Source organism: Pterocles gutturalis, unplaced genomic scaffold (assembly GCF_000699245.1).
Source record: "Pterocles gutturalis isolate BGI_N339 unplaced genomic scaffold, ASM69924v1 scaffold42151, whole genome shotgun sequence".
Taxonomy (NCBI): Eukaryota; Metazoa; Chordata; class Aves; order Pterocliformes; family Pteroclidae; genus Pterocles; species Pterocles gutturalis.
In genome coordinates this window covers 451-19,415 of record NW_010102054.1, presented here as the reverse complement: position 1 = coordinate 19,415, position 18,965 = coordinate 451, and the positions used below count along the sequence as shown (strand labels likewise).

General features: G+C 40.4%; 1 protein-coding gene across 1 annotated transcript; it reads right to left on the bottom strand.

Annotated features, from left to right (window-relative positions):
• Positions 1–9,590: 9,590 nt before the first annotated feature.
• Positions 9,591–13,087, bottom strand: LOC104470288 (heme-binding protein 2-like). The gene is made up of 4 exons (XM_010085149.1): positions 12,998–13,087; positions 11,779–11,920; positions 10,198–10,381; positions 9,591–9,762 (listed from the first exon to the last, which is right to left on the bottom strand). The coding sequence occupies exons 1-4, from the start codon at positions 13,085–13,087 to the stop codon at positions 9,591–9,593; spliced, it is 588 nt and encodes a 195-aa protein (XP_010083451.1).
• Positions 13,088–18,965: the final 5,878 nt, after the last annotated feature.

Genomic DNA, 18,965 nt, shown 5'->3' with positions numbered 1-18,965 from the left:
GGTGCGCTGGGGCCTTCGGGGGCCAAAGGTATTTTTTAAAAAAAAAAAAAAAAAAAAAAAAAAAAAGTATTTTTTCAGGCCAAGAAGATTTTTAAGGGGTTAATTTTAGGTTTTGCCGTAGTTAAAACCCCAGGTCAGCAATATGAGGGTGGTGAGGTGTGTTTTATGAAGCTCTGGAGTGCAGCCCTCTGGCTCACAGAGCCTTCAGGCTTCCACACGGAGGTTTAAATGCCTGGACAGGAAATATGCTCTCTGTGAAACTTAAGACAAAGAATAATGTCTCTTCCCCACCCCCCCCACTTCCCCCCCTCTTTTTTTTTTGCTAACCCCCTGAGCTGCAGTTTATTGCTCACCACACTAATAGCCGTAATGACCCAATCTGTAACCTGTTCTTGGGTGCAAACCTTTGTCGGAGGTGTTGTGGGGCTGTGGGAGGTGAGGGGTTATCTTGGTCTTTCTAGCCTTGCTTTCTGCGGTTCTGGATTTAATGCAAAAAATCTTCCTAGTCGTTGCATTCGCCTTTTTATCCTGAAAGTGGGAATAGCATCAAGGTGTGTGCTATTTTAAAAGGCACTCATTTCCCAAAGCCGACATGTGTCTGCCAGCCCTGCTGGCTTTCTGCTCTCAGGTCATGACTTGTTCTCAGGATAACAGTTCACTACTGTTATTTCTTTAATTTTCAGGGGGAACCCAAGCCCTCAATCGGAGGGAACTGTGGACTACCAAGAGAGTCTTTTTCCTTACACCTCAAATAATGGTGAATGATCTTTCTCGTGGGACATGTCCTGCTGTAGAGATTAAATGTTTGGTTATTGATGAAGCCCACAAAGCCCTTGGAAATCACGCCTACTGTCAGGTAATGCTGGAGTCACCCCACTCTTGTCTTGCGATTACAAAAAACCTCCCCCAAAGTCACTTATAGGTTCTCCTTGATGTGCACTCATCACTGCTGTAGGGGGATTGTTCTTTAGGTCCTTAGGTTTGTTTGAAAGAGCTCAAACAGTCCTCTGTCATCAGGGCCTTGTTTCTAACTAAAACCTGTATTAAAACTTGGCAAGGTGAGGTGGGAATTTTTTTTTAGTGTCTGAATAATATTGTAATTTTTGTTTCAAAATATTTTTGTGGCTGAGGCAATTTAACAAAAAAAGTCACTATGCTGTTTCTTTCAGACGTGTTTGTATTTGCAAGTGTACTCTGGTGTGCTTGTGTGATGTTGGAATAGCTCTTAAATGGGGGGAGGTATTTTTTTCAGAAAAAAGGTGTGGGCTTTTTTGGTATAGTTCTTTGTCTTAGTAAAATGAGTTCAAGATTTCTTTTTAAAAATGGGGCTTTTATAGATAAGCAAAGAGTTTGTTGCGTTATAGTGGCTTAAAATCTCCTCATAGTAATACCTGACCTAAAAGGAAGTTAGTTTTATATGCTGGAGAAATTGACCAAATATATGTGGAGTTGTATACAGTTGCTTACTGGGCCTCTTTAGTGGAAAGTAGGTGGTTTTTAGAGCTGGTCTAACCTGGCCTGCTGGGAAAGAGATTATAGCTTTTGAAATTAAAACAGTACATGTTGATTTGCCAGTGTTGTAATTTTCTTCTGCTATAATTTTTTAGAACTATAGCAACTTCATTTTCAAAGAATTTAAGTTTATATGTTATTTTATTTCAAAATACTGTCTAAAAATATTTTCTTCAACTATTTTGCTATTATGCAAATTGCTCTGTAACATACACACAAGACTTGTATTCTTTAACTTTTGAGTTATCTTAGCTATAAGTGAGAAAAATCTCTTCCGTTGCCCCTTGCCAGTCCCTGTGGCTGTGAAATTGGCAGGCTTTGTTCTCGTTTAGCTGTACCTTTGCATGATTTTCAGTAGAACTATCAGCACGAATTGAATTTCTCTTTTGTCTCCATTCACTTATTCTCTGTAGCTTTTATATTATGTTATATTATTTGTAGTTTTTGGTTTGCAGCACAGGGTGGTTGGTCAGAAGGCATGGTGCTGGCTGATAGCACTGGCAGAGTTCAGATCTCTGGGAAAATGAAGTCGGGAGGAAATGTGGTTGTTGCTTGAATGCTCAGCAGCTGTTGTACTTGTCCCCATCCTGCTCTTAGGGAGGGCTGTCGCATGAGAACCTGGGAGGTGTAAGGAATATTCAGCCATTTTCCCAACTGCTAATGCAACATTTTCAAGTGAGAACAACTGAATGCTGGTTGGCATAGCGGTTGTCCTCTAATCTCTGTTCAGATTTCATGGGACTAGTAATCCATGATTTACTTTTTAGAGTGGTTCTTCAAACTTACTTTTTTGGCAGCTCGCTTCAGTTAGTGTACTGTTAATCTTTCTGTTAAATCAAGTGAAAAATCATTTCATAATTTATCAAGGTTGTCCTACTGGATGGGACAAGGGTAATATACTTAATCAAGGCTGATTGTTCTTGGATAAAATGGTTGTAAACTGAACACTTCCTGGTCCCCGTCTGAATTTAGATATACTCTTTTTAGATTATTTTGTTAAGCTCTTTCTACTTAGTGGCTATTTTCATCAATATAGTTTGTATAAGCAAATAATAACCTTTAAGGATGTTAATGGGAACTTTTCTATTCTTAGGTTGTAAGGGAACTAAGTAAATATACGAATCAATTTCGGATCTTGGCCCTAAGTGCCACACCAGGCAGTGATACAAAGGTGAGTAAAATCTACTTGCATGGCTAGAATAATAAAGTCTCAGTAGAAGCTTTGAACATCGTGCAGGATACTGAAGCCTGTTAGAATGCCACATAAAAACTGAATCTCTGTACAGTCCATTAGTTGTTAAGGGTTTGTCTTTTTTGTGCTATAGACTTTGTATTATTTATTTCCCAGCCTTTGTAAAAGGAAATAATACCTTCTGGTTTTTGAGAATAGAGACTTACTTGAACCCAAAGGAATATATTCTCAATGCCAAATGGCTTTCACGTTCTGTTCAGTGTAGCGTATTGGGTAAATGCAAGTCAGGCTTAGGTTTTCAGTCTGTGGCAGATGAACATCTAAATTCTGTTCAAGCTCCTAGCAGCGGGTTATTTCTCATCGGGTGTTTCATGGTATACCCAAAGCCAAAGGGAGAGTTCTGTCACTCCAGCCCTCGTGCAGTTGTGTGCTTTTGGCATTAATGAACTTACCATGTTGGCTCTTTGTATGCTTCTTGAGATCTTTAAGTGGAAAGTCTTTCATTTTTCATCTATAGGTAGTAGGTGCCTTTTCCTTTCAGTTATATTCAAGGCCTGTTAAAATGCAGACTGTGATATGGGATATGGAATGTCATGTGATATTGACTCATTTGCTTGTTAGCACTCGAACAACACATGGTCTTTTTTTGTGGCTTCTCAAACAGGCTGTGCAGCAAGTTATTTCCAACTTACTCATTGCTCAGATAGAGCTGTGTGCTGAAGATTCTCCAGAAATTCAGCCTTATTCTCATGAGCGACAATTGGAAAAAATTGTTGTTCCACTTGGTGAAGAATTGGTAGAAATTCAGAATGCTTACATCCGGGTGAGTTTTGCATTTCTTTATTGTTAAATGGACAGTGTCACTAAGTATATAACCTCCACTCCTGTTTTGACATCTCTATCTAGACTAGCAATAACTCATAAAGGTAATACTTTCCTATGCAATTAGCTTTGCCTTTGATATAAGACAAAGAAAAGTCATGGTTTCAACTACAGCAGCTGCTGCTTCACTTTGCACAAGTTACCTTGCGATAACTTAAAAAGCCCTGATGGGAAACTTACAATTGAATCAGTTTTCTCATCCTCTTTTTAGGAGTCCTTGCAAAACTGACATTAGACCTAAACCGAGGGCTTCTTAGTTTGGCTGAATTGAGTAGCATTAAGATGTTGAGAGTGGCCATGCTTGTGTTCTCCAGGTTATTGCCAGCCTTACGAGGACTGTATTATTGACCAAAATGTTTTCTTTGTTTAAGAATATTCTTTAGAGCTTCAAGTCATCCCTAAGTGTACTTGGTTCTCCTTGATTTTTTGTTTGTTTGGGGTTTTTGTTTGTTTATTTTTCTCTTGAGAGCTTTTTTATTTTCTTTTTACCAGTTGGTAGTGTCAAAATATAGGACAGATTAGCAGGGACCAGAACTGGTAGCCAGCTAGTGATGACTTAATGGTCTGTGTCTTCTCTGTAAGGTACTAGTAGACAAATAGTATTATGTAAGATACGACTTTGAAATGTTCCAAATATATGTTCCTTTTTTTTTTTTTTTTTTTTTTTTGTAAAATACGTTAAAAAAATAAATTAGGAATAAGTTAGTATCAGACTGAGTATGTTTTTGGTTAAAGTTCAATGAATTTGGGGTAGTGTATGTGAAGACCGTTGGAAGGCAAACTTGTCCATTCATTTTCTAGATTGAATGAGATCAGCTGTTTTCAAACCAGCAACTTGAGAGTGTATTTAAATTTAAATGAGGAAGTTCTACTGATAAGCAATCAAGAACTTTCAAGATAGTTTTGTGTCACTACAGGTGCCTCTGAATGCTCGTATTCATAGAATCACAGAATGGTTTGGGTTGGAAAGGACCTTAAAGATCATCAAGTTCCAACCCCCCTGCCATGGGCAGGGACACCCTCCACTAGCCCAGGTTGCCCAAAGCCTCATCCAGCCTGGCCTTGAACCCCTCCAGGGATGGGACATCCACAGCTTCTCTGGGCAACCTGGGCCACTGCCTCACCACCCTCACAGTGAAAAACTTCTTCCTAATGTCTAGTCTAAATCTACTCTCTTTCAGCTTGTACCCATTACCCCCTGTCCTATCACTACACTCCCTGATGAAGAGTCCCTCCCCATCTCTCCTGTAGCCCCCTTTCAGCACTGGAAGGCTGCTATTAGGTCTCCTCGGAGCCTTCTCTTCTCCAGGCTGAACAACACCAACTCTCTCAGCCTGTCCTCATAGGGGAGGTGCTCCGGCCCTCTGATTCATTTCCTGGCTCTCCTCTGGACTCTCTCCAACAGGTCCAGGTCTTTTTTATGTTGGGGACCCCACATCTGAACACAGTACTCCAGGTGGGGTCTCACGTGGTGTTTCACTTGAGATTCAAGTTGAAATAAACTGTAGGTTTGGCTAATCTGGTGTAATTGAGGAATATAGACAAACCTTGACTAAGTTGTTGCTGTGGCTTAAGTGGTTTCTATTTCCTTTCTCTGATCTGGTATTTGCGTTTGTATTGTTGCTGCTTTACTTAGAAAATACAACTTGTAACAACACAGAGGGCGTGAAAGGATGGTGCCCCAGCCTTTTCCTGTGTCTGTGGGCAAGCCAAGCCTTAGTCTTAGAGACCTCAGCACTTTCAAAAGTGGTTCCTGCACCTCAGTTTCTGCAGAGGTGTTTGTTTCTGTAGTTGTGCAGTTTTCTGCAGCACAGCGATGGACTGCAGCCATGCCCTGCAGTTAAATTACACTGTTTACTGTGCTCCTGTGTTTTGGCTTTGAAGCGGTTTGAGATCAGGATAGATACAGGAGTGCAGCCATGGAAGCAACAAGTACATGTTGCATTATCCTTGTCCTCTGCCAAAAGAATCAGCTGTGAAGTATGTTCGGAGCAGCATCAGGATTTAGGAGAGAACTCAAATACACACATCGCTCTTTGTTAAGTACTGGTTCTCTACAGTGTGATTCTGAAACGAGTCCTACCCCAGGCTGTGCTGCAGTAAGAACGGTGGGAGACTGTGCTGGGCGCTTGACAAAAATGGGGTTACAGGTGTCTTCTGCAGGGAGGAGGAGTGAGTTTGCTGGCAGACCTGCTGGCTGCAGCACGTAGGTGCATAGCTCCAAATGTACGCGTTTGTTGCAAAGAATGTGTGGTTTTTTTAAAGTTATTTAAGTTTTTTAGGTCTTAGAACAACCATTTCAAATTTGGGGCGTAAATGGCTCTTGTAAAATCGGAACAGTAGTTTGTGACTTCTGCTGTTCCCATTCGGAGGAAAGATAGCAAAAGGCTTTTTATGTCTGTTACAAAAATGAAAGCCAGCTGTACACTGCACAATAAAATAATTATCTTTAATTTTGACAAACAGTAACAGTAAACAAGACAACATTTCGGTGAAAATGAAGGACAGTGTAAAACAGCACAAAGCAACAATGCTGGAAAAATTATATTTATATTTGTATACATACAATAAGCAAGGCCCTGAGTATCGCAATAGCCGGAATAAGCTTTTTAGGCACTAATGCTTGTTTGAAAAATACACAGTATGCAGGACAACATTTATCTGTTAAGGCTACGTCATTTAATCTTCAAAAAATATGGGTGAATTCTGTTTTATCGTCTCCTTTGAGTAGTGGAAATATATTAACCTTGAATTAAAAATGAAAATCAATTCATTAATGGCTTACAATGTAGAGCCACAAATGGACAATAAAATACCTATTCTGATAAAAAGAGTTAGGTAATCATGCTTGACGTGATCTTTTCAAACTTTCTAAAATTCTATATTTGAGAAATAGTAACATTTCCTTGGCATTCATTGGTGTAACTGTTAAGTAAACTTTATTGTGTGTCAGTGAAAAACCACAATTCTTCATGCCCGTGCCCGTGAGGGCCATTGACAGGAGCTGGTACAATGTTCCATAGCCATAAACTGTACCTTCAAACTCGAGATTAATTGGTTCTTTCTCAGCAGCAGAAGCCGTCTAACGTAAGTAAAAATAAATACTATCTTGGAATTCACAGTTTCACATAAAACAACACTGAACACTTTGCTGTGGTTAGGATATCAGCACATTCAGATAAATACCTTATTTTTATATTTCGGTAACAAGAATGTTTCTATAACATACCCACAAGTAGCTGAGTCACAGAAGTATTTAGGTGAAGATTGCCTATGGAAAGAGACATAAGATATAGCAAATGCTTTTTGCAGTAGACATTTACAATGAGAAGTATGTACAACCTGGTACTTTATGGTGAGAGGAGTTAACTACACACAATAGCTATTTGACATTTGTGGTACCAAAGCATTAAAATAATTTCTAGACCTGGCAAAAGCAATCAAATTGCAGAAACTTCTTTAGTTTGCCATAAAATCATGTCAAAGGCGAAAATTGTTTTCATTTGCTCATATAAGAATCTTGTTGGGAGTGGGGAGGGGGCAAAACAAAACCTGTTACTTAATGCTTCCCTGGGTCCTCTACTCAACGCAGTTTTTAACAACTTTTTATTGTTTTCCATTATTTGTTAGCTTTCACTTTAATACTGGCTGGCATTTCCAACAATCTGAGAAAATGTTAAAAATAAATAAAAACCAAAATAAATAAAAATCAAGCAGGAAGCAATTCAACCTACTGAAAAGGAAGTCTGATATATTTTTTTTTTTTCTCCCCCTGGCTGTGATCCTGTATCTTGAACAAATTGAGAGGAATAAAAGACATGACAGGTACTTTCATCATCTGGTTCTGCTAAGTGAGAAATACTTTGATGTGCATTTAAATTGCCACACCTAAGTGGTTCCTAGTTGTGGCCACAACTGGCCCAAGCATTTGTGCTGTCACCTGGCAAACGGGATTTGATAGCTTTCTGGTTGGAATAAGAAAGACCCCAAACCCACAGTCTTTTTTGAGGTTCCCCCCATCAGTTTAAAAGCCAATTGATTTGTGGCAATGCAAATGTCTGTGCTGGACTAGTGCAGGGTACCTGAAGAGCTGGGGACATCAGACATTCAGAAGAAGAAGAGAGGATTGCTTTTCTTGGGTTTGTGTGTTGTTTTGTTTTTTTTTTTTTTTTTTTTTTTTTTTTTTTTTTTTTTTTTTTTCCCCTCCCCAGAAAGACTGTTAAGACTGTTTGTATTAAAACTAAGGCTTTTTTCTCTCTCTCTTTTTTTTCTTTTCCTTTTTTTCCCCTCTCCTTGCCATCTCCCCAAGGACTGCTTGCGGACAGCAGCCATCAGAGGCCACCTTGTTCAGCAGCAGGACCAGCTGGCACCCTCTGATTCTGCTGCTCAGCAAGAGGTTTTAGGTTAAGGATAAAGTCAGTTTTGTGCAGCAGAGAGCCTTGTGGAACCAGGAGGCCTCAAGTTCTTGAGACCTGTACATTTATTTAGAAGTACTGCATACATCCATTGTGTTTGCTAATTAATGCTGCTATAAGCTAGCAGACACCAGCTCTGGTTGCTGTGCTGTATGGTGTAACTGAGTAACACGAAAGCTCTATTAAAGCCTAAAACATATAATCAATAACGCTGGTGATATACTAAAAAGACGTTCACTTCTATTAAGTGTTAACGTTAAACTCTACCATCATATCTGTAAGGGGAGACATTAAGAAGGGATTTTTGAGAGAAAAACTGTTTGCTACCCCAATTCTAAAGTGCAGTAGGTGTTTTTTCACTGTAGCACGTTGCAAAGCGTGAGTGCTGCTTTCAGACTTCCTGACGCAATGTGGTACTACACCAGCTTTTCTTCCAATCACAGCGTGCTGGACTAGCGGTTGTCTACTTCAAGACTTATCACATGGATAAGGGTAAAAGAAACAGGCTGCAACAGGGAAAATTAGGAAGAAAAGTTCTCACAGTGACAGTGGTCAAATACTGGAACAGGGCCCAGAGGGGTTAGAGGCTCCTTATCCCTGGAGACGCTCAAAACCCAGGCGTGGGAGGCCCGGAGCAGCTGCCTCTGCCACAGCGCGCAGAGGGCTGGACCAGCTGACTGCCAGAGCTCACTTCTAGCTTACATTTTTTTTCAGTGATTCTGTGAAATATTTGTATAATTTAGAACATTAGTAGCGTTGTACTGCCAGAAGAGTGTAAAAAGTTCAGAACAAATTATTTACTTCAGCTGCAGCGTTACATTCAGCAAAGTTATAAGATGGAAGTGTTCGGAGAACAGAAGAGTTAAGAATAACCACTTTCTGTTTAGGAATGCCAAATGTAATTGTGGGATTGCTGGGAGTGTGTGATTAAGGTAACCTGTAACTTCTGCTATCAAAACTTTAACGAGCATTAGGACTGTTCGGTCTTTTGGTCTGAAGGTTAAAAGTGCTTAGTTGAATGCTTTTTGGGGTTAGCATCAAGAATCTCTGCTCCACAGATGATGACATTAAAAGCAGGCAGCATTGGCCTAATCTTATTCCTTGGTTTAATCCCAGTGGTCTAAATCTGGTAGTTCTTTTCAGAAATTAAGATCTGAACCTTCTTTTTCTGAAGCGTAGCCTGCATGTGTGAGGTGGTTTTAATGTGTGTCCCACTGGAAGCCCCAAAAGGACCTTTGTGTAGCTGGTGCAGCACTTGGAGCCCAGAGTAGGGGCTCCAGGGTCTCGCCTAGGACTGTCCCAAGCCACAAGCAGTCTAGAGATGCTAATAAGTAGATGAGGAGAGAGATCTCTGTCTCCCTTATCTTGTAAAAAAGATAAGGTGAACTAGTTCTTGAAGTGCTAAAAATCTCCGTAAAAATTGTGTAAGAACTGTAAAATTTGACATAGGAAACCATGTAAGTTTCAGGTGTTACCTCTGACTATTAAGTTGGAGTGATTACCTTTCTGAACTGGCTAAAAGCCGTTTCTACAATCTTGGAGGGTTTGACATCATCTCTTGTGATTCATCTGTAAATCAGAACTGATTCTTATGGCCTTTGAAGGAACCATATCTCATTGTGTCGGTTGGCAGCAGCTGGGTTTGTGTATCCTGCAATGATGAATGTATCCTGCAAACATAACTCGGGACTCTCCAGAATTTCCGCCAACAGGTTTATTTCTCTCATTATAGAGTCTTCATTGGTGATGCCTCTGAAGCTCCTGTAACAATCAACTTCATATCAAGTTCTTTTTAAAATCCACAGTTTTTTTCCAGAGCCTAGAAATGCCTCCTTCTAAATTATTTAGTCATGTTTCACAGTTACTACCTAACTGTGACTGATCTCAGATAACAGATTTTTTCTTAGTATTTTCAGTGATATGTAAGATGCTTTGTTCCCAGCTCCACACGCTAGTCTGTGTTTTGAGATGCTGTTATATCTCATGTTTACAGATGCATCATTTTCCCAATTAAGCTGGTAACCAGTATTTCCTGAATATCCCAGTTTGATAAAGCAAGCAGCTTTTAACAATTACTAAAAATCAAGTTTTACTGTTTGTTACCTTGCAGATCCTCTTTAAAAGATGTAACACACCCAAACTGAAAACTGCATCATTTTACTGTTTTTACTAGAACAAAATTAAAATGTTCCTTACCTACTATAAACAATAGTAGAAGGCCATTCTTCAATGATTATGTCAGAGTCAAAAGGATGAGGTGGTTCGTCCTGCAGCACTTCAGGCAGGTAGTACGCTACTGTCACTGACTGTCTCATCTCCGACTGAGCTTCGTTTGTGTGGACTATTGTCACAATGGGTATTGTTATCCCCAGGTACAGTCCTGAGGAGACATACAGGACTTAGAAACTACAAAAGGAGGTCTACATACTGTGCTTGACTTCTGAACTCGTACTGAACAACACAGAGTACCACAGAGCAGGAAGAGTTTCATTACTAAAAGGAAATCAGTAGGATGCTTCAGAAAGCGGGTTCGTGTATTCCAAGTGGAAGTAGCATTTTATTGTGCTAGTTTTGTGTGTGTGTGTATATGTATCTCTAAAACCTACATGTGCAAATAGGTGTGCACATGTGTCTAAAATGTGGTATTTGGTGAGCTCTCCTATCTTCACGCAGGGCAAGGAGTCAGACTTAACTTCTTTCCCCCTCTTAAGAGGGTTGTGTTTGTCCTGTAAACTGACCTTGTGTTCTGTTTTAAATATTTGGGAACAATGTAGGCAAGACAAGGGGGCTGCACTGTGAATTCATTTAGGATTTGCTGTTATCAGACATGTTGCTGTATCTGTGTGGTGCTATAGGAAGAGGTGGTGATTCTGACTTGCAGGTAGCAGTGATGGCTAGGAGTGGGAACTTTGCTTCTGTACACAGTTTGAAACCAAAACTGCTCTGTTCTGGAGCCAAAAGTACTTTTAAACCATGTTGAAATGTTAAAAGAATAGGGAGAGTGGGGAAAATACCTCATTAAGGAAAAGCTTTCATGATCAATGTTCTTAGTTTCTTGGAAAGAAAATTAAGGGCTGACTTCATGACAACACATGTACTATTGCAGAACAGAACACTGGGCGTTGCAACTCTTTTTAATCAACTGGAGAATGAAAAAAATGAGAACTGGTGGCTGGAAGTTGAAACTAGATTAAATTGGGTTGGAAACTAGGTGCATATTTTTCACGCAGGCAACAAGCTATCAAGGACATGGTGGACTTGGCAGTATTTTAAGTACGTGAGTTAAAACTGGTTTAGCTTACTGGAAATATTCATCAACCACACAAATTTTTGGTGTCCCCTCAGACATGCACAAGTTAAGGATCATAAACAAAAGAGGCAAAACATTATGGTCTCTGGGCATTACATTCTGAACAGTTCTTAGAATGGGCAATTTCAGTACTTCTGTGAAAACTAAACCGCTGAAATTATATAGCAAAAGCCTGATTTATAGCTGACAGCCTACAAGAACAGCCAGTGTCATTTCCCCGGCAGTTGCAGTGGTCACAATGCCATTGGAAACAGTCATCGCTTCCTGCAGATGTTCTTTTCTAGCATGTGTGCAGGGGGAGCAGTGCTGTGGTTTAGGCTCTGCTCAACAGCTATGTTACAGGAAAAGGTCCATACAGACAGGGTGGAGGATTTGGAAATGGCTAATACAAGTATTTCCCCAATTAGGAGGAGCTAGTGCATAAATATCATGTTTTAACTTTCATGTACAATTGTGGTACAAATTACCTGAGGAATTCTGCTCACAGATGTACCTCATCAGCTTCATGAATCCAAGGCATATGCTCTGTTCATACTGCTTTTCTTCCATTTTTATACAAGCCCACTTGGCTTTTCCATACTGACGTTTTTCGTAAAGGAGGTCTCCAAGCTGCAAATACATTAAGATGATAATTTTGTATTTTAAGTTAATCAGCTAAAAAATCCAAGCAAACAAATGGAAGTCAAACAATATTTCCGTGCTTTACTTAGAGCATAAATCAATTTCTCTAGGTGTATGACCAGGAGAACAGCAAGCATGAAGAACGATTTTAAGTCTCGGTGTCAGCTGTACCTTAAGTACATTCTGTTTAACAGTTAGTTCCCCTGTGCTTCATTTCAAGGCCCAAACTGGTATGTAAGTAGTAGATATTCAACACCAATGCAGTGTATGCATCTTACTCGAGTACAAGAATAACTGTATCTTTTTTTCAACTGTCAGTGAAATGATCTTGAAAGGACCACGTGAATTTCAACCCTTCCTCATATAGATCAAGAAGGGATATCCCAAGAAGGGATCTTGGACTAAAATTTATTTCAGTAGACTTCTAGGTAGTTCTCCTTTAAAGTAAGGAACTGTCGTCTTTTGGGCTTGCAGTATTAAATATGTAGTTGCAATTAACACTGAATAACCTTATTTTTTTGACTGCAGCTATTACAGTAGTACTTAGAAATTGCATTCAAGCATTTATTATAACATAGTCAGGAGTCCCAAACTGTTTAGATGAAATTCACTCAACCAAATTGTGATATTTATAAATTAGAATTAAATAGATCTATTTAAAAGAAATGTGACAAGAATTCTTCATACATGGTTAGTAAAGATTTCTTGATTTGTCATGTATTTAAGGTTAGACACTTGTTTACATGTTTCCTGAGCTGTAAACAAAATAGGCATCTTATTTCAAATGTCTAAGTATGAGGGATTTTTGTTAAACTAATTCTAAGATGCCATTAAGACTGTAATTCCTGGCCACCCTCTGACTTCCCTGATAGTTTCTACCTTACAAAAAAAAAGAAAAATTCACCCATCAAAATGGTGAGATGTTAAAAATGGAATGTAGTTATCCAGTTATACTGCTTTGCACTTATCGTGTTAAGAATCTGAAATGGTTAAAATAATTTTATAAAGAAGCAGTATGAATACTGAAAAGGCTGTTAAGACCTCCACTGGGAAGGGAAACGGTACCTTTTCTTTGCGCTGTATCAGAGTAAAGGGGATGGTCTGCCTCTCCTGGGGGTTGTTGTTTCTGGTCAGCTGCTGAATTGGCTCTGCCATGTCTGCAACAAAAGAACACGTTCCAATTTTAGACCTGAAGTTGCAGGAATAAGAATGAAATGTTTTCTTCTACTTCCTCTTAGTTACACTTGTGGTGACTTTGTAATGAGTGTAGTTTGCCCCTCGGTGCTAACAGGAGCAGTTCGTGCGCTTCAGGCTCTGTGCTGCTGATGTTGCCAATTCGAGCAGCTCGGAGTTGGGTTAATTAATGTGTATCCACATGGAGAAGTAAATTGAATTGGGAGCCTTCTTCCCAGGTCCTGGGAAATACTACTGCGGAAACTTTGTCATTTCCAAAAGAAGTTTTATCTCCAATATTCCACTTCAGCATTTGATATTATGCATATTTCAGTGCTACGCGTTGCTCAGGCCACATGTCAGGTGTGAGGCCCGTGTAGTGGCTCAGAGGGCACAGAGCCTGAGCCGCTGGTGTGGTGCCGAGCGTCTGGGCTAGCTCTGTGGCCACTGCTGCCCAGCCACCGCAGGACTTTTCTCTGTGACTCGCTGCTAGGTGCAGTCTCTGGGGGTGGTACAACTGATGAAGAGCATGTTCCAGTTGTGATGCTGTGGTGATCCAGCTTCTGTGTGTGTAAAGTGCAGTTCTGGGTCTTAAGTGAATTGCATATTTATTTACTTTAATGCAAGCTTTCTAGTAAGACGTCACAGGTGGGAAAAATTTCAAAATAAAAGGCATTAAGACCTAGAAGAGAAGATGAACTTTTGTAGCTTCAGGAGGAGACTTCACAGAACAGGGCACGCACTGGGCTGTACCAGCAAGACTGCGGCCAGCCGGTCAAGGGGGCGACTGTTCTGTTTGGTGCTCTTGAAGCTGTGTTTCATGTGCTGTGCCTGGTTGGGGGTTTCATGGCACAGCAATGGCACTGAGACTCGAGATACTTCGGTGCAGGGCCAGCCAGCTGCTCAGGGCAGGATGAAGCACAAAAGGGGCTGGCAGAACCCAGTGTGCTCAGGCTGGAGGGGAGAGAGTGAAGGTGGGCTATGGAGGGGGATAGAAGTGCAGAAACTACAGATGAGGGAGTAGAAAGGTGTCCTGTTAAGTTAAAGAAATATAGGATGAGGAAATTTAAAATTTCTTAATGTATATATCACTGAAGAACTGTATCTTAAGAAGACATGATTTTTTTTTTAACAAACAAGAGCATAGATTTGTGTTAACACAATTGCTTTTTGTTGCATAGTTATTTTATACTTATGTGCTGTGTGATTAGATACCGAGTATGTTAGATGGAAGGTTTTATTTCCATTTGGAAGGGTCAGAAGACTGTTGACTTAGAGGGAATATTAACATTCTAGCAAAATTGAAATGTAACTTATATAAAGGTGGGAGTAGAGCAAAGCAAGTTTCGGTGTTGTGTTTGTCTGGTTCTGTTACCCAGAAAGAAATAGAGAGGTTCAATGTTCTTACATAGTCATAGTCGCTATAAAGCATCAGTGAAGATGAAATGGAACATACCAACTTTATTTGACTAGTAGGGACACCGGGTGCTTTGCGTGCTGCTTGTGTTTGCTGTTGTCTTTGGAACAAGAAGGGCTCAGAGGCCAGTCTAACATGTGCCATCGCTTCTGATCTGAGCTCTCACATTTTGGTGGCAGATCATTATGTGAGGGAGAGTGCTCATAGCTGACTATTGTTGAAGAACTCTAAGCGCCTGTGTGCTTGCTTACCAGTACTGAGATGGAACTGAAATGTGCTGTGAGTTTTTGAATGATTCTCGCAGTTTGTAAGAAATTAAATAGCAAACCCATTCTCTGTTTCTAGATGCAGTGACACTAGCAATCATCCAGTCTGTATTAATTGTTACACTTCCCAGCCAAGCTCAGGTGGATGGAAGGAGCAAATATATTATACTTGGATATATGATACTGTCATATTCTAGTACTTGTGTTCTCCTACAGTTTTGTAGTTTAGCTACGGTTGGATTAGGTGTATTTGCAGCTATGGCTGCCTTGATATCAATTCTAGCTGCAGTTAATACATGAATACTGCTTGGAAGTTGATCCCTAACAAACAGCCTTGGAAACGCTGGATATAAGATTAGTCTTAGGGATGGAAACCCTCTCTTCCAAAAGAGTTAGTCCCTTGCCTTTCAAAGCTGAAGTAATGTAGGCATTTGTGTACTTTGATAAAGGATTAGTAACTCAAATTTTATGTCCAGTGTTTGAAAGCCTAGATGTGATTTCTATCCCCCTCATGGGATAGGTCAGACACGCAAGAAAAGGACTAAAGTTTCAACTGAAGTAAGAGCCCTTCTCTTGGGTGTTTTAAGTGCCTCAGTTTCTTAAGTGGAAAAGGCAGGATGATGGGGGAATAGAGCATTATCCATGCTTCAGAGAAGAGGAGAATTAAGATACAGGAGAATTAACTTGGCCTAGGTCAGTTAGTAAATCTGTAGCTGAGCTGGGAATCAAACCTGTATCTCCTGGTATCCAGTGCAGGGGTTTGAGCTTTAACACTACTTGGAATAGTAAAGATCCTTTTAATAAGGGGGAGAAAATTACAATTTAGTTAATTTTAATCATTTTTAAAAAATATAATTGGGAGACATTTAAAATGTAAGTAATAACTGACATGTAAAATTAATCTCTTTGCAGGCTGAGAGAAAAATTAAAGTAGATTAGACCTCAGCACTGAATATTCCAGAGTAGTCAAGAATTAGGAAACATTTTAAGATTCTAGAAATGTTAACTCTATTTTTTGATTCCTTTATTGATAACTGTGGGGTTTTTCCTTCCATATTAAGGCATAGGGTAGGGATTACAACTAATTAAAGTCCTTTCAGGAGTTTTTATTCTTCAATTCGTGAATCCATACCTGTCAGGCATGACAGTATAACATCTGGATTATAAATATCTTAACCTGGATAATACTTATACTGCCCAAAAGCAAGTGAGTTGCTTAACATGCCATCTGTCAGACCATCTTTACAAACTTGAATACTGGTGTGACAAAACAAGGCAAGATGAGTTGTAGCAATGGAGCTAGGCAAGGGCTTGGTTTAATTAGATTTCAAAATCACGGTGAGAGTTGCTACTATAGGTAAGTACTATGAAAGATGCAAATCTTTACAAAGGGATTTACATATATAAAAGCACATTTGACAAGACTTGTGCACAGCAGCAAGATTGAACAGTATTTAAATTGTTCTGTGTGTCTTGTGTCTGATCAAACCTTCTGGGAGCGTTCCCGAAGTGGGGTGTACTTGTCAGCTGTGCCCTTAGATAATATACACACACACAAAACCTTGTCATTCTGAGTAGAGGAGACAGCCTTTCTAATGCTGGGAATCCAGATCTTCATGTGAGCAGCTCTGGGAGGTGGCTACGAGCACCAGCTCACGAGCAGGCTCGGTGCTGGGCTTTGGGAGGCTTCGGCATTAGGCTGTCACAGGGATGCCCCAGCGATGGATGCTCTGTGGTCCTTCCCTCCACTCTTCCTGCACCCCACAGATGTTAGAGCTGTCCAGTAGCCTCTGTACCAGCAGAACCTTGCTGCCGCTTTTGGGAAGCAACCTCAGCAGGGGACCTACATTGGAATTGAATTAACCCTGCAATTCCAGATCTAAAGTTTGATCTGGAGCCTGAGTACTTGACCTCAGGGCGTGCTGCTTCGTACACTGTGGATCTTTCACCAACTTTATGCGTTAGCAGCAAGTAGATGATTTTGATGGGTAGCAACTTTCTTGAGCTTGCTTGTTAATTAATACTCTTGTATTGAAATTACAATTGAGAAATTTAAAGTAACTGCTGTAGGATGTTTTCTGCTTCTACAGAGAGTAGATAAAATGGAGTTTTCAAGTCAAGAAAGTTAGATTATCCCTTCCTGCACCTTTAATTTTCTTTTACATTTTTTGTTGCAAAGTTAGGCGTAGGCCAGTCGGTCAGTCTCTAGGATTAAGATCTTAACAGAGATACATTGAAATGCCAGACATATAAATATCTGTTGTTCACATCTCACTAAATCTTAGGTTTTTAGAAGGCTTACAGTGTTCCTGTTACTATTAAAAGGTGCTAGCAAAGGCTACAAAGCAAGTAATCTTTTTGACATGTATATTGTCACCATAGAAGGAAACGGGTGTCAAAGCTTGTGACAGTCTGGAACTGCTGGTGAGAGGGATGGTATAGGTGTTATGCTGCAGACTTGACCACTAGACTACAGGAAATATACATTCTGCTCTGTCTGCACAGTTACCAGGCTGGCAGTTGATAGCCAAGTAAAGTTCTCATGTTTTCTTGCATCATGGCCTTGGCGACACCAGCTGCAGGGATGAGGCCCTCTAGTCAAGAGAGGCAGTCTGCTCCCTACTGACAGGGAGGATTTCTCCCCGTAGAAAGTCATCCGTGTTTCTGCTCTGTGTTCCCTAAGGCTCAAGTATGCTTTCGCTGACTGGATACTAAACCTGGCTATTAACAGTTAGCTTGAACTTTGGCTGGACCACGTAAACTCATCTGGCAAACTCTCTTAGGCTGTCCTAGTTGAGATGCTGTCCACTCTTGATGTATAGCCCTGGACAATATCTGAAGAAAAATTTTTTTGGTAACACTTGCTTAGCATTACAAAGTAAACCTTTTATAATACAGCAACTAAAATTTGCTGAGTTACTACTTTTGACATATTTCCTAGATTTGATATCCTGCCTAAGGAATCTTAGGAATTTCGGTGCTTTGTTCTACTATGTATCGGAATACCAGCTAATTTTGGGGGAAGGAATCTTGTTTTCTGCTACACAAAGCTACTCTTCAGGAGTAACTTAGCATCCGTGTGTTCATACCTCACTTGTGCATGCCTTTACATTGGGCGCCCCTCTCCTCTCTCCCTCCCTCTGTGCCCCCGTAGAATGTGACTCTGTCAGATTTGATGCATTAATTACAGATGCAAACCCGTGGCTGCTGGAGTGCATACTGGTGCTACAGGATGGCACTGCTGGCGCAGGGCAGCCCAAGACCCCTCCTCATCCAGGGGCAGGGAGAAGAAGGCAAGCCAGAGAACTCTGTCCAGACTGACTGCACCCTTCTTTTAGTATCTGACAGGGTGTTAATTTTGGTTGTTTTAACATTGGAAAAATAAGATGCGACTTCTAGGCATGACTTGAAAAGGAAGTTGTACCCTCTTTGCTGTGTTGGAATGTAGAAAACGTTTTAAAATGAGTAATTTCATTTTGGTAGTGTCTAGTGCAGTCAGTTGTTCAAGGTTTTGCTGCTTCCTATCCTGGAAGAAGGTGCTTTGTCTGAACACCAGCGATGCTCAAGATCTCGCTCTACTTTTCTACACAGGACAGTGCAGATGAGTTAAAGTTTCAGAATGAGCTAAGTTTGCGTTTACTCTCTGCTGCTTGTTATGAATTATCTGACTTGTTACAGTCTTTCAGATTCTTCAGTCTTTCTTAAAGTTGAAAACAAACAATTTCTTAATAAGATAAGCCTAGGGGGCTTTGTCAAAAAAGCAAAGTCCATCCTTTTACTTGTTTACTCTGTGCCATCTTTCTTTCAAGAGCTGACCTCTTGGGTAGCTACAGTGAGGAGATATTCTTAAGAATAATGCTTTTGCAGGTAGTTGATTTTAAATTAAGACTGAAAACTCACATCAGTCCTTTTTTTTTAATACAAGCAGGTCAATCCACTACTCCTACAGCCACTTCTCTGAGTTAGAAGAATCTTTTGAATTACCCTGTGCAAAGCTTTAGCTCAGACTTTGTATCGGGAGCTATGATGGGTTGTTTCTTGCAGTCCCCTCTGCTGTACCGCCACACACCTCCTTCGTGCCCAGCCCCTTCTCCAGCCCTTAGCACCAGGCATACCTAACCCCCGCCTTGCCGCCGCTGTCCCCTGGGACCCCGCCGCTGTCCCCTGGGACCCCGCT

Coding starts and splice junctions, on each gene's coding strand:
- LOC104470288 (XM_010085149.1), bottom strand. CDS start 13,087: ATGGCAGAGCCAATTCAGCAGCTGACCAGAAACAACAACCCCCAGGAG. Junction 11,921..12,997: donor TGATACAGCGCAAAGAAAAG/GTACCGTTTCCC, acceptor ATGTATTTGCAG/CTTGGAGACCTCCTTTACGA. Junction 10,382..11,778: donor CTGTGAGCAGAATTCCTCAG/GTAATTTGTACC, acceptor ATGTCTCCTCAG/GACTGTACCTGGGGATAACA.